Source organism: Camelus ferus, chromosome 34 (assembly GCF_009834535.1).
Source record: "Camelus ferus isolate YT-003-E chromosome 34, BCGSAC_Cfer_1.0, whole genome shotgun sequence".
Classification (NCBI taxonomy): domain Eukaryota; kingdom Metazoa; phylum Chordata; class Mammalia; order Artiodactyla; family Camelidae; genus Camelus; species Camelus ferus.
In genome coordinates, this window is record NC_045729.1 from 1253634 (window position 1) to 1266311 (window position 12678).

The 12678-nt window shown below is 41.2% G+C and overlaps 1 protein-coding gene across 8 annotated transcripts in view; it reads right to left on the reverse strand.

Moving 5' to 3' along the window:
- The window catches only part of BICD1 (BICD cargo adaptor 1), a 172536-nt gene that overhangs the window by 57545 nt on the left and 102313 nt on the right, over positions 1-12678 (reverse strand). For all 8 annotated transcript variants that reach the window (XM_032472996.1, XM_032472999.1, XM_032472998.1 and 5 more), the window contains exon 3: positions 3092-3244. In XM_032472996.1, the coding sequence (XP_032328887.1) occupies positions 3092-3244 (153 nt within the window). The remainder of the gene's footprint in view (positions 1-3091; positions 3245-12678) is intronic.

The following is a 12678-nucleotide window of genomic DNA, read 5'->3' on the forward strand; positions in this document are numbered from 1 at the left end:
CTTAGGATCACAAATAACAATTGGTATGGTTAATTAGAATAATCTTAATTTTAAAAAAAATTTTAATGGAGGTACCTGGTTATTGAACCCAGGACCTCGTGCATGCTAGGCATGCGCTCTACCACTGAGCAGTGCCTACCCTCCCTAATTATAATCATCTTAAATTTTAGTTTCCTTCTCAGTTGAATTATAAAGGAAAAGATTTACTCATTGTTTCAACAAATATTTATTTAATGCCTACTATAGGCCAGGCCGTGTTCTGGGTGTCATAATTTAACAAAAAGAGATGGAAACAAACTAATATATAGGAGCTATATAGGGAGTAAAAAGTGGTATTTAAACAATTATTTAGAAAATAATCAATAAACAGTTACAAGGAAAATGGAACTTCAGGAGACGATAATGTTCTAGTTCTTTGAACTAAGCATTTTACAATCCGGGAAGTTTTGCTGTTTAGAGAAACCTCACACCAGACGGGAGAGCACGCTTTGTCCAGGGGGCTTCAGCACAAAGCAACATTCAGACCAATTTTGAGACTGAAAACCAGCCACTGTCATATCTTTTTTAAAAAATGTGTGGCATTCGTACATAAAACATTATACTTCATACTTAGTTAATTAGGAAGAGAGTTTATGATAGATGCTGAATCCTATGAATAAAGACCAACAGCAGGAAAAAAAGGGAACCAAACCCCGGCATTTGCGTAACTGGGAGAGGCCTGTGACACCGCAGTGCGCCCATTTGTCAGGGAATAAGCCAGAACGGCCCTTGGTATAGGAAATGATTTCAAATTAATTAATTAGACCCTTAATTGGGAAAATTACCATATTGCACCTAAAAAACAGAATTAAAGAGATGTATACATTTTCCTGTTTTTTTTCAACTTTCTGAGTTAAACATTTGATTTCCACATTTCAGTGACTGGTGGGAGGGCATGAGTAAGCCATAAACAGCAACGAGCCAGACTGATGGCACGAATTCCCACAGGCGGGACAGCTGGGCGATGAATACTCACGGGATACCTCGGCAGTCTGTCAACAATACCTACTACTGGCCTACATGGGCTTCCCGAGTCAATGGGTCTAGCACGTGCAGCGCAGGTGGGAGGCTGTCTGGCCGCACTCCTGCCTGTGCCCAGGGCACGGACGATCTGTAGGAGTCAGGAGTAATGCCCACTTTAAATGTTTGCCCTTCAGTAAACTTGCTTCAAGTCCTTTACATTGTTCATCAGCGACCACAAAAACAAACACAAAAAATACCCTTCTCATTTCAAGACATTTCCGAGAAGCACTATTTTTTTTAAGTGGGGAGAGGGAGGTAATCCGGCTTATTTATTTTTAGAGGAGGCACTGGGGATTGAACCCGGGACCTTATGCATGCTAACCATGTGCTCTACCACTTGCCTATACCCTCCCCGCCCTGAGATGTTTTTTTTTTTTTTTTTTAAATCTTCTAATTTTCTCCACTGTGAGGTCACTGATCCCAAACAAATCATGACCTGGGACCCCACAGTACCACCAGCCCTCGGCACGCACACAGTGATTCAGTGCTTCATGGTAAAAACACATGGGCCATCCTGGTAACCCTCCTTTAATTGTCTGAAACTAACCCCCACACTCCTTAGCAGACAGCTTGCTTCCCAACCCTGCAGAGCTGGGTGGAGTGACAACGATCAGAAATCAGATTTCAGTTGTGCCAGTACATGGATTTCCTTTTTTCTGGATTTTTCCTTTCCCCTCTTTATCTTTATATGTATCAAAACCACACGGTTGTCCCTCAGTATCCTTGAGGGATCAGTTCCAGGAGCCCCAGCAGTCACCAAAGTCCGTGGATGCTCAAGTCCCTCGTATACAGTGGTGTGGTATTTGCATATAACCTACGCACACTGGCACATCTTTAAATCATGGTTAGATGACTTATAACACTTAATGCAACGTAAATGCTATGTAAATATTGCCAGTGTCAGGCAAATTCAAGTTTTGCTTTTTGGAGTTTTCTAAAATTTTTCTTTTTTTCTTTTTCATTTCTTCCCTCCCTATCCCTCCCTCCCTTCCTTCTTTCTCTTTTTTTCTTCCTTTCTTTTTCTTTTTTTTAATCCATGGTTGGCTGAATCTGTGAACCCATAGATACGAAGGGTCAACTGAAACAGCTCTGGATGGAGATACCAACTTGAGAGGGAGAGGAAGTGAAGGCACACATCTGGGCTGGCCTCTAAGTTTATTGAAAGCAAGAATCCTGCCTTACGGATTCTGGTACCTCTCTAGCCTAGCACAGTGCCTAGCACGGTGCCTGGCACAGTTTCTTGACCTAACCTGAGAGGTTGTAACGGTGTTTAGACCAAAACAGGGTTGTGGTTGAGGAACCACGTTGGAAAGACCTTGAAATCCAGTTCACCTTTGCTGAACAACCTGTGAATTGTATGCACAAGTCAATTCTACTAAAAGCACAGATTCAGGAGTGCTCTTACTAGTGACTGTAACAAACCCCAGGGCAAACCGATCGGGAAAATGACACGGTTAAGCCGTCGAAGCCTCACTGCCCCCCAGATTATTTAAACGTACACATGTACTCTTTCTAGTCAGGTCACAGCAGAACAAAGAAATCAGGAATTTTCTTTTGTATAACGTTGTCCTTACCACTTTACATTTCATAATCCTTTTCCCTGTATAGTTTGAAAACAATTTAAGCGAGAGAGAGAAAGAGAGGTGGGGAGAGAGAGGGAGAGGCTAATTGAGATCGCAGGGAGAGCTTAAGCTTGTCGCACAAAACAAGCTTATAAACTCAGGCTTTTAATAAGTCTCAGGTTAAACTGGTTACAATACATTTAGCTTCCTCCAAACATAAATTAATATAGAGCTAAAGTATAAAGAAAATGTTTTCTTATCCAATAAAGCTTTACTGGTATTTATACTACTTCTAGGTTTGCCTTCTACATTTTAGCTGAAATAAGACGGCTGGGAAAGTTCAGCACGTAAATAACGTATGGAGATGGAAGCAAATTTCGAGTTTCCTTCCTAGAGAAGACGTAACCTCAGGGGTCAGAAGGTGTGGATCTATCTGGAGTGTCGCCAAAAAACTTTTTAAACCTTACCTGGTTCTGCTTTAATGTGGACACCAGCTTCTGCAACGTGATGTTCTCTTCTTCTAATTCGGTGTAGTCCTGAAGGAGGCGGGCCTCCCGGAACTTGTATTCTCGTATTTCATCCTTCATCCGTATTCTCTGTAGCTCCAACATCTCATTGTTCTGCAACGAAAGAATAAACAGTCAATACAAAAGGTTCTTATCCTTGATTTTGTGAAGTGTAGAATGAAGTCTTGGCAGTTAAAACATAATAAAAAACACCTCATGGATTATAAATCGGTACCACCTTTTTTGAATGGCAATTTAGTGATCTCGATCAAACTTTAAAAGCGCGTACACATAACATAATCTAGCAATTGTACACCTAAAAATCATTCTTTTTTCTTAGTTTTTTTTGGTGGTGGAGGGGGGAGGTAATTAGATTGATTGATTTTAATGGCAGTACTGGGGATTGAACCCAGGACCTCTTGCATGCTAAGCACACACTCTACCACTGAGCTATACCCTCTCCCCACTAAAAATCATTAAGTAAATTTTCTTAGAGGTAAATGAAGAAAAAGAAATCCAGGTATATGGACACAAAAAAATTGGAAACAATCTATATGTTTGCTAATGGGGGATCAGTGAAATAAATGATCATGCATCTCTTAGTGGAGCATTATAAAATTATTAAAAAGAACAAGAAAAAAAGCTTTATGCACTAGAATGGAAAGATAGCCACAATGTATTATGAAACATAAAATAAAGTTAGTATGCATACAATACCAACTTTCCATACTCAGGGCTGGTGGGGAGATCCCCTCTGCAAGTTTCAAAGTCTTCCAACTGCCTTGGTCCAGCCACTCTGGCCTCAGTCACCCGGCTGCAGCCACAGAGATCCCCTCCACTCCCTCCCCGTGGTGGGCCTGCCAGTGGCTCCGGCCCTCAGGCGTTTGCATCCCGCCTCCCACAATTCCTTGCCTCCAGATCAGGGGTCTTTAACCCCATTTGTGCCATGGCCCTTTCTGACCACCTGGTGAAGCCAATGGACCTCTTCTCAGAATAATATTCTAAGGGACATCGAAAGGGTTCAGAACCTCCCAGGCCAAAATATGCCACTTTGGTACATTGACCGTTTTGAGCTGAAAGCACTTGACAAATAGCAGAGGGAGGAAGGCCTCTCTGTCCTCCTCCTTTCTACCTAAAAGCAGGACATGAAATTTCCCTGGAGGGAGGTGCCCCCCCGGACCAGGAAGATAACGTTCTCATCACCAGAGACGGGTAGTCTATGCCAAAATGACCCAGACAGACAGACCTGCTAAAATCACCTTCCTTGGTTTCCCACACATACTTCCTCCTCACTGTCCCACGATACACTGCCTGTCACCCAAGCCCCTTTGTCTTGTCACAGCCCCGGATTTATCATTCTTTGTGTAAAAAGCTACATAAGCCTTGGGGCCTTAATGACCTTTTCTGCTCTTCCTTTTCCCTTTGAAGGCTCCCATGTACAAGTAAAAAAATTAAATAAATCTGCAAGCTTTTTTCCCCCCTGTTAATCTGTTTTATGTCAGTTTAATTCTTAGTTCCAGTCGCAGAACCGAAGAGGGTGGAAGGAAATTTTCCTCCCTTCCAGTGTAAAAGACAGGATTACTGTGCTCTACACTGGAATTTGACACAACATTGTAAAATGAGTATAACTCAATAAAAAAATGTTAAAAAAAAAAAAGACAGGATTACCAAGGACACTGATTATGTTACATTTAAGCTAATACAATATTTTTTAAGATTATGATATGGCAATCAGGGAGATGGTTACAGTAGTGGCCCCCAGTTAATCACACTTCTCTGCGGTCACACGCTGTGGAGTTTCTGCTCAAACCGACTCTGAACTGGCCTCTGACTTGCTGTGACCCACAGAACGCAGGGGAAGCCTCGGTCCCCAGAAGCCTTGAAGCGCTTGCTCTTTCTTGGAACAAGGCCACCCGTGAAGCAGCCCCAGCCAGCCTGCTGGAGCCCGGGCCCAGCCCGCAGTCCGCGCCGGCTGCCCGGTGCCGGACTGAGACGTGTCGAACTATCTGGCTCAGCTGAGCTGCTAGATGACGGCACCACAGGAGTGGCCCCACGCTAGTCTGTAAGGTACACCCAGCTGAGTACAGCTCAAATATCTGATCCACAGGATCATGGGTATTATTTTAAGCCCTTAATATTTGGGGCAATTTGCTACACCTTAACACATAACTGATACAGTAAGACATGTGCTTCTTTATTAGTGGAATGTGTAATCAAACCGAGTGGCAGATTTAAGAAATAACCGTAATTTCAAAGCAGTGATGATATTTCATGATCCCGCAAGAACTAAGATGTGATATGAAAATTTTGCTCACAAAGGAATTTGTGCCGCTCGTTTTGGAAAACAGAATGGGACTCCTTAAAAGACTAAAAATAGACTTACCATGTGATCCAACAGTCCCACTCCTGGGCATGTATCCAGAGGAAACTTTAATTCAAAATGATACATGCACCCCAATGTTTATAGTAGCACTATTTACAATAGCCCAGACATGGAAACAACCTAAATGCCCATCGACAGAAGACTGGATAAAGAAGTTGTGGTATATTTACATAATGGAATACTACTCAGCCATAAAAAATAATAAAATAATGCCACTTGCAGCAACATGGATGGACCTGGAGATCATCATTCTAAGTGAAGTAACCCAGAAAGAGACAGAAAAATACCATGATATCACTTATATGTGGAATCTAAAGAAAAAAACCCAGACAGACAAATGAATCTATTTACAAAACAGAAACAGACTCACAGACATAGAAAACAAACTTATGGTTTACCAGTGGTGGGGAAGGGGTAGGAAGGGATTACTTGGGAGTTCGAGATTTGCAGATAGTAACTACTATGTATAAAATAGATAAACAAGTTCATACTGTATAGCACAGGGAACTAGAGTCAATATCTTGTAATAACCTATAACAAAAAAGAATATGAAGACGAATATATGTATGTATACGTACGACTGAATCATTATGCTGTACACCAGAAAGTAACACAACATTGTAAACTGACTGTGCTTCAATTACAAAAAAAAAAAAAAAAAAAAAAAAAAAAAGACCTGTCTGCATAGCGTGGCCAACATTTGTTTGCCAAACCCCTGCTCTTCTCATCTTCTGTGAATTGTCTTCCTCCCCTTTGAAGCTCCAGACCCCTACCTCCGCCCTCTTAGCTCGGAATGGTACATAAGCCTTGATTACTTGGCTGCTGGGGAGTCTCATATTTTTATGGGGCTCCCTTACAGTTTTCTTCTGTTAATCTGTCTTATGTCAATTTAATGATAAGACCAGCCAATGAACTTAGAAGGGAAGAAGGAAAGTTTTCCACCCCTACAAAACCTTATATGAACACACCCTTTGGACTCCGGTGAGTCTTCTCAATGATCTGACCCTGTGTAACTGCTGCAACTTTAGGAAAAGCAAACATAACAGAAATGGAGGCGAGGAGAGTGGAGGGCAATAAATAATGAATTCCAGCAGCCGCCCAGGAAGACACTGCACAGAAGACGAGGCGTAGCCCCCCTGGCTCACACCTTGAACAGTCAGGAGACAGTGAGCTGCTCCATCCGCAAAAGGCAGACCATACAAGTCAGCCCTGCAGGGAAGCCGAGTGTCAAGGCTACAAGTTGCATCAGAATTTTTTTGCCTTCCTAAGATAATACTCTGAGGCATTTTTTCATGCACTCTGTAACAGTAAGAAATCATTGGAATATGTTTCTACAAACTGCATCTTTGCAGACAGACTCCTAAAACCAAACAAAGTACCATAAGGCAAGATGAACAAAAGAAATACTTGAATACTACTCTCTTAGCAGAAATTCAGTTTAGATTGGAAATATATGAAAGGTATACATAAATCGAATAAATATACTCAGTAACTTTTATCCTTCTTGGCAGGTGAAGGTTATAAATAGTCTCTAAGTCTTGTAGTTTTCTCATTCTTTTACATTTTCTTTTATAAAATGTTTTTTTTTGTCATTACTTATTCTACAGTCGCTCAAAGTGAATTTTTCAATCCATTACAGTGCCATTGAAGTGGGAAAACTTGATTACTTAATGTTTTAATAAAAGTTGTTTTCGCCACTTACATAGGACGTACCAGGCAGAGGAAAGAAATTTCTCAGGCATAAAAAGACAGCAAAAGAATGCTATGATTCAACCACATATAACAAATGCATAATATTAGTAGTTGGTAGTTAAATGCAGGACAAATAGTTAAATAAAAAGAACTTGTGGTATCTATTCTACTACAATAATCAGTAAACTGAAGCCCAGAGAGACGAAGGAAACTGGGGTAATTCACAGAGGTAGGAAATGATAGTCCTAGGTTTTGATCCAAATCTCCCAGATCCTAAGTTTGAGCTCTTTTTTTTTTTTTTTTTTCTTTTTTGAGCTCTTTTCATTAACACATTCTGACTGACTTTGTCTCCTGGCTTCAGGCAGAAAGCCAAAGAAAACAAATTGAAAGTAAAAGACTAAAACATGCAAGGGGAAAGTGGATGGTCCTCTGCAAATCAGGCTGAATTCACGGTGAAGAGAGGACCGAGGGGCTGTGGGAGCCTCCGGCTCCGAGCAGTGTGGTATGTGGCTCTGAGGTTCAAAAGACTCCAATTCAGGGAGGAAAGGGAGCGTCTGGGGGATAAGGACGTGCTTTCCCTCCCTGGAGACTCGGAGCTCCGCACAGGGGCCCCCAGGGTGGCTCCCTTCCCCCAGCCCTGGGAAAGAGTTTTGGAAAGTGCGCTGGGCATCTTTTTCTGGCACCTGCTGCTCAGGGCTCACTGCTGCGGAGACAGCACGAGGGCTTCCGGCTGGTGAGCGCCTGGTGTCTACATGGCTTTTGAAGACCCCACTGGACACACTTCACACACAGGGTCCCTCTCAGGCGGCAGGGAGGAGAAGCTTTTATACCGAGCTAAGTCTAATGAGAAAGCCTTTCACTGTCACACAAAAGTTGGTGACGCAGTTTTCCCTGCCTTGAATTTCAATTAGCATCTTAGGCAACAAACCTGAAAATGACTAACTGAGAAATGTCTGCCTTTAGTGTGTGGGCCACGGCCAAAGAAATACTACAAAATATATATTTCGAATCACTATCAGCCAAATGAACCCTCAGTGTGTATGTGGGAGAAATAGTTCATTTTTTTTTAAATCTTGTTACAGTTTTACCTAAAGCCTCCTGATAATCACCTTCTTTGTTTTCCCTACTTAACATTTTACTGAGTTAAATAGTGAGATAATATATGTTCCCACCATTTAATTAATACAATTATGTGTGAGATGTCTTTGATTCTTTAGTGGTACCTCACTTACTTACTTTCACTTCTATGAAAGTTGAAAACTTTCGGTAAAGCTTACATTTTCCAGAAACATTAGACTGATAGGCTTTTAAAACATGGATTTTTCAGTAACCTGGAACTGCTTTTTGTAAAGAATCAGCCACAACACAAATACTATCACAGTTATATTCAGATTTTGAAGCTATATTGTATTATTTTATTACTATCCATATATTTTATTCAACATTATTTTAATATCTTTCATTAGTGAATTGAGGATATAAATCTAAGTAATAAGATTTTGGATCAATCACAATTGTAAATTAATATATGCCTGGGGCCCAAGTTATGACTGGCTTAAAACAAGTCAATTTTAAGCAAACATAAAATTAAATAGCGTTTAAAAAATCAAAGTGAACAACTGTAATAAATATTCCTACTGAGTTACTGCCCAGTGTCTCAGTCACCAGACTTACGATGACATTCAGAAGGCAAGCTTAAAGTGCTATAAACCCATTAAAAAGAGATTATTCGATGCTTATTTGCGCTTAGTGCTAAACTGCACAGAAGAGATACCTGAATTTTGTTAATATTATTCAAGAAAATCAAACTAACATTGAGAATCTGTCAGTGCCAGTGTTTCTTTGCTCATGTAATCATAAGTTCCTTTTTACAGGCAAGAAACGGAAGATAAGAGAAGTCTTTAATCCACGGTGACAGAACCAGCGGGTGGCGGGGTCAGAGCTCACACTCAGGTCTGTCCGATCACAAAACACCTTTATCTTCATTAATCATCACTGCCTCTTTTCACAATATTCCTTCTGATCTATTATTGTCTCAATTTTTAAAAATAAAGATACTTTGTCTTACTGAGTCTTGTCAATCATTTGGCCAAAGGGAAATCTTATTGGGCTTAAAGTCTGTAGCCCAACGAAAATGGGTAACTCCCAGCTCTATACCTGGTCGTGTACGGCCTTTGGCAAGTGAGTTGACCGCCTTAAGCTGCAGTTTGCTGACCTGACGTAAAGTGAGGATAACAATCATACGTGCATCAGAGGCCGCTGTAAAGATTAGATTAGAGAAATAATGCTGAACCTCTGGCATAGTGCTTCACACACAGCAGGTGTTCAGGACATGCTAGGTATTCTTGCTAACACACACACCCGCCCACATTTAAGGCTAACGCTGTAATAAGCCTGGCTTTTTGCTCCCGGTCTTTGTCTTTTTTTACATCCAGCAAAGCCTCTGGCCCAGACCAGCAAGCCCAAGGAATACACAGCTGTGACTGGGTGTCAGGGACGTCCTAAGACGGATGACGTTTAGTGGGAGCCTGAACGATGAGCATGAGCTGGCCGCCTTGGGGCAAGGCGCTGCAGGGAGAGTGAGAAGCAGGGACAGAGGCCCTCAGGGAGGCAGCAAGGAGCAGGTAGCCAGGTGCCTGGCCACGGCCTCACAGAGCACAGCGGGCAGAATGGCTCTGTTCCCCAGGTTCAGCGCTCTTCATCACTAGGAGAGCTTTAAGCCGGTGAGTCACACGGCACAAACAAGAAATATCTGTAGAATAAGTGACCATTTAAAAAGGGTCACATTAGCAATTATGCTTCTACTACTTTAAAAAGAGATGCGCTTTGGCCTGGATAAGAGTTTTTTCAAACTCCATCCAGATGACTGTTACAGCCTGAATTGCTTCCCGGGTGAATTCCTATGTTGAAGCAGCACAAACCCCCTCAGGGCGATGGTATCTGCAGATGGGGCCTTTGGGAGGTAATTAAGGTTAGATGATGTCATGGGGGAGGGGCTGTGGCCGGACAGGATTAGTACCCTTAGCAATGACAGCTGGCTCTCCTCCTGTGAGCACAGAGGAAAAGCCAGCTGGGGGCGCAGCAAGCCAGGAACCAAATCGGCTGCCCCTGGACCTCGGGGCCGGAATTGTGAGATAACGTCTATTTCTGCTGTCTGCTGCATCCCAAGTCTGTGATGGTTTGTTATGGCAGCCTGAGCAGGATGTAGTCTAAGGAACAAGGGATGGGTCTCCGTCAAAGCGTTGACTGGATCTCAGTGCTTTTGCTTTGGGAGAAAAAAATGTCTCTCCAGAGCTCAGAGAGAAGAAAAGCAGACCAACTGAACAAGGCGGACAAAAGAAGGAAATTGCTCTTTAAGCAATGTTATCTACTGACTCATTGCTCTTTTAATTGCCCTAGAGGGAAACTAGGTAATAAGAGGGAATAAGGTTGCAGTTGAGTTAAGGTTGGTCATCAGCTGACCATGAAGTATGGAGATTAGATTGGGTTATCCAGGTGGGCACAATGAAAAATGGAAGCGAGGCAGAGGACGAGAGCCAGAGAGATGGCAGCGTGAGAAGGATGTAGCTTGATGCTGAAGACGGAGGAGGGGACCATGGACCAAGGAATGCAGGTGGCCCCTAGAAGCTGGAAAGGGCAAGAGAAAAAGACTCCCTTCTAGAGCCTCAAGTAAGAAACATACAGCCCTGGTAACATCTTGGTTTTAGCTCCAGTGAGACAAATTTCGGATTTCTGAACTATAGAACTGTAAGATTAAAAATCTGTATTTTTTAATCCACAAAATTTGGTAATTTGTTACAGAAACCTAATATAAGTGGTTCCTTCTACAGGGTAGGACTGGAGGTTGGGCAGGTGGTGAAGAAAGATGTCGTCTTTATGCCATTCTACTTTGTTTAAATATTTTTAATATACGTGTAGAAAACTTTTTAAATGTATATAACAGCAATGAAGGGTTGTGTCTAATTGATGTTTTGAGGACTAGAATTTCCTTTGTAGCAGCAATAACTTTAAAGACAATTTTCTACTCCAGCCAGAAAAAATGGGGTAAACATAAAAAATTCAAAGAGGGAAAATTTGCATAGGTTCCAGCAGGCTCAAAAAGACTAGAAATTGAGTTGGCAATGTCATCCTCACAATTACATAAGGTGTGGCCTACACTTACTGAGAATATGTCTGTAGGTAATAAAGATGAAAATACTACAATTTTGAAAAGTAAATGGAATGAATACCTAGTGAAAGGCAATGACAAAACAAGGTAAAACCCGAGTTTCATTTCTCATCCTTGAGTATTCAATAAGTCTGCCATCACTGCCCTATCATTTCACCATCCCTAAAATTAAGTGAACGATCAATATACACTGCAAGTTGCACTATGTTTTCTAGACAGTCATCTTATGATTAAAAAAAAATCTCATCTGTGTCGCTGACATCATTCTCATTGTTCTGTACGTGGTTGCATTTTATCCTCAGCAATACCCCACTAAGGTAGGCACTGTTATTGTGTCTATTTCTCTGAGGTGCAAAGGAGTTACTTGCCCAAAGTCCACACAGCTAATACGTGATGAAACCCAGATTGGAACAGAAAGAGGGTAATTGCAGAGCATACAACATTAACTGTGTGCAATCTAGACAGGAAAGTTTGACTCAATGTCTAAACAGAATTTCTTTGTGATAAATGTCGTGTAGGACAAGTTTAGTTTTGTTTTGTTTTTAACTGAAGTATAGTCAGTTTACAATGTGTCAATTTCTGGTGTACAGCGTAACATTTCAGTCATACATATATTTGTTTTCATATTCTTTTTCATTATAGGTTGCTACAAGATATTAAATACAGTTCCCTGTGCTATATAGTAGAAATTTGTTGTTTATCTATTTTATATATACTAGTTAGTATTTGCAAATCTTGAACTCCCAATTTATCCCTTCCCACCCCCAAGAAAGGGGAAAAAATACCATATGACATCACTCTAATGTGGAATCTAAAAAGAGAAACAAGACACTAATAAATGTATCAACAAGACAAGCTTTAGTTTTAGCGATTCTTTTGCGTCATAGATCTGTGGCTGTGGAATTAACACAATGATATGATTTTTATTCTTTTCATTCTGTCATACAGGTTCTCCCAGCATTCTTTCTTGTGTCTCTTATTTGATTTCAAAGAGTGGGTCCCTCACCAAAATGGTCTGTTATACTAACCTAGACAACATTTATTTCTAAGTCCTTATTATTTCCTTTTCAAGTGTCTAGTGGAGGATCCATGCTTCTGCATTCCTGGGAACCAAACTGGTGCTGCAATAAAATCACTTGCAAATGATCGGTATTATCAGATCATATAGGAAGATATTTGTGCCTAAAAATGAACTAAAAATACGATAATGGAACAACTTCAGCTCAATGCTGCCAATTAACCGGCAGCATTTAAACTACTAAAAAGCAAACGAACAAACTCATCTGTAGGCTCCTGAAGCCCTCA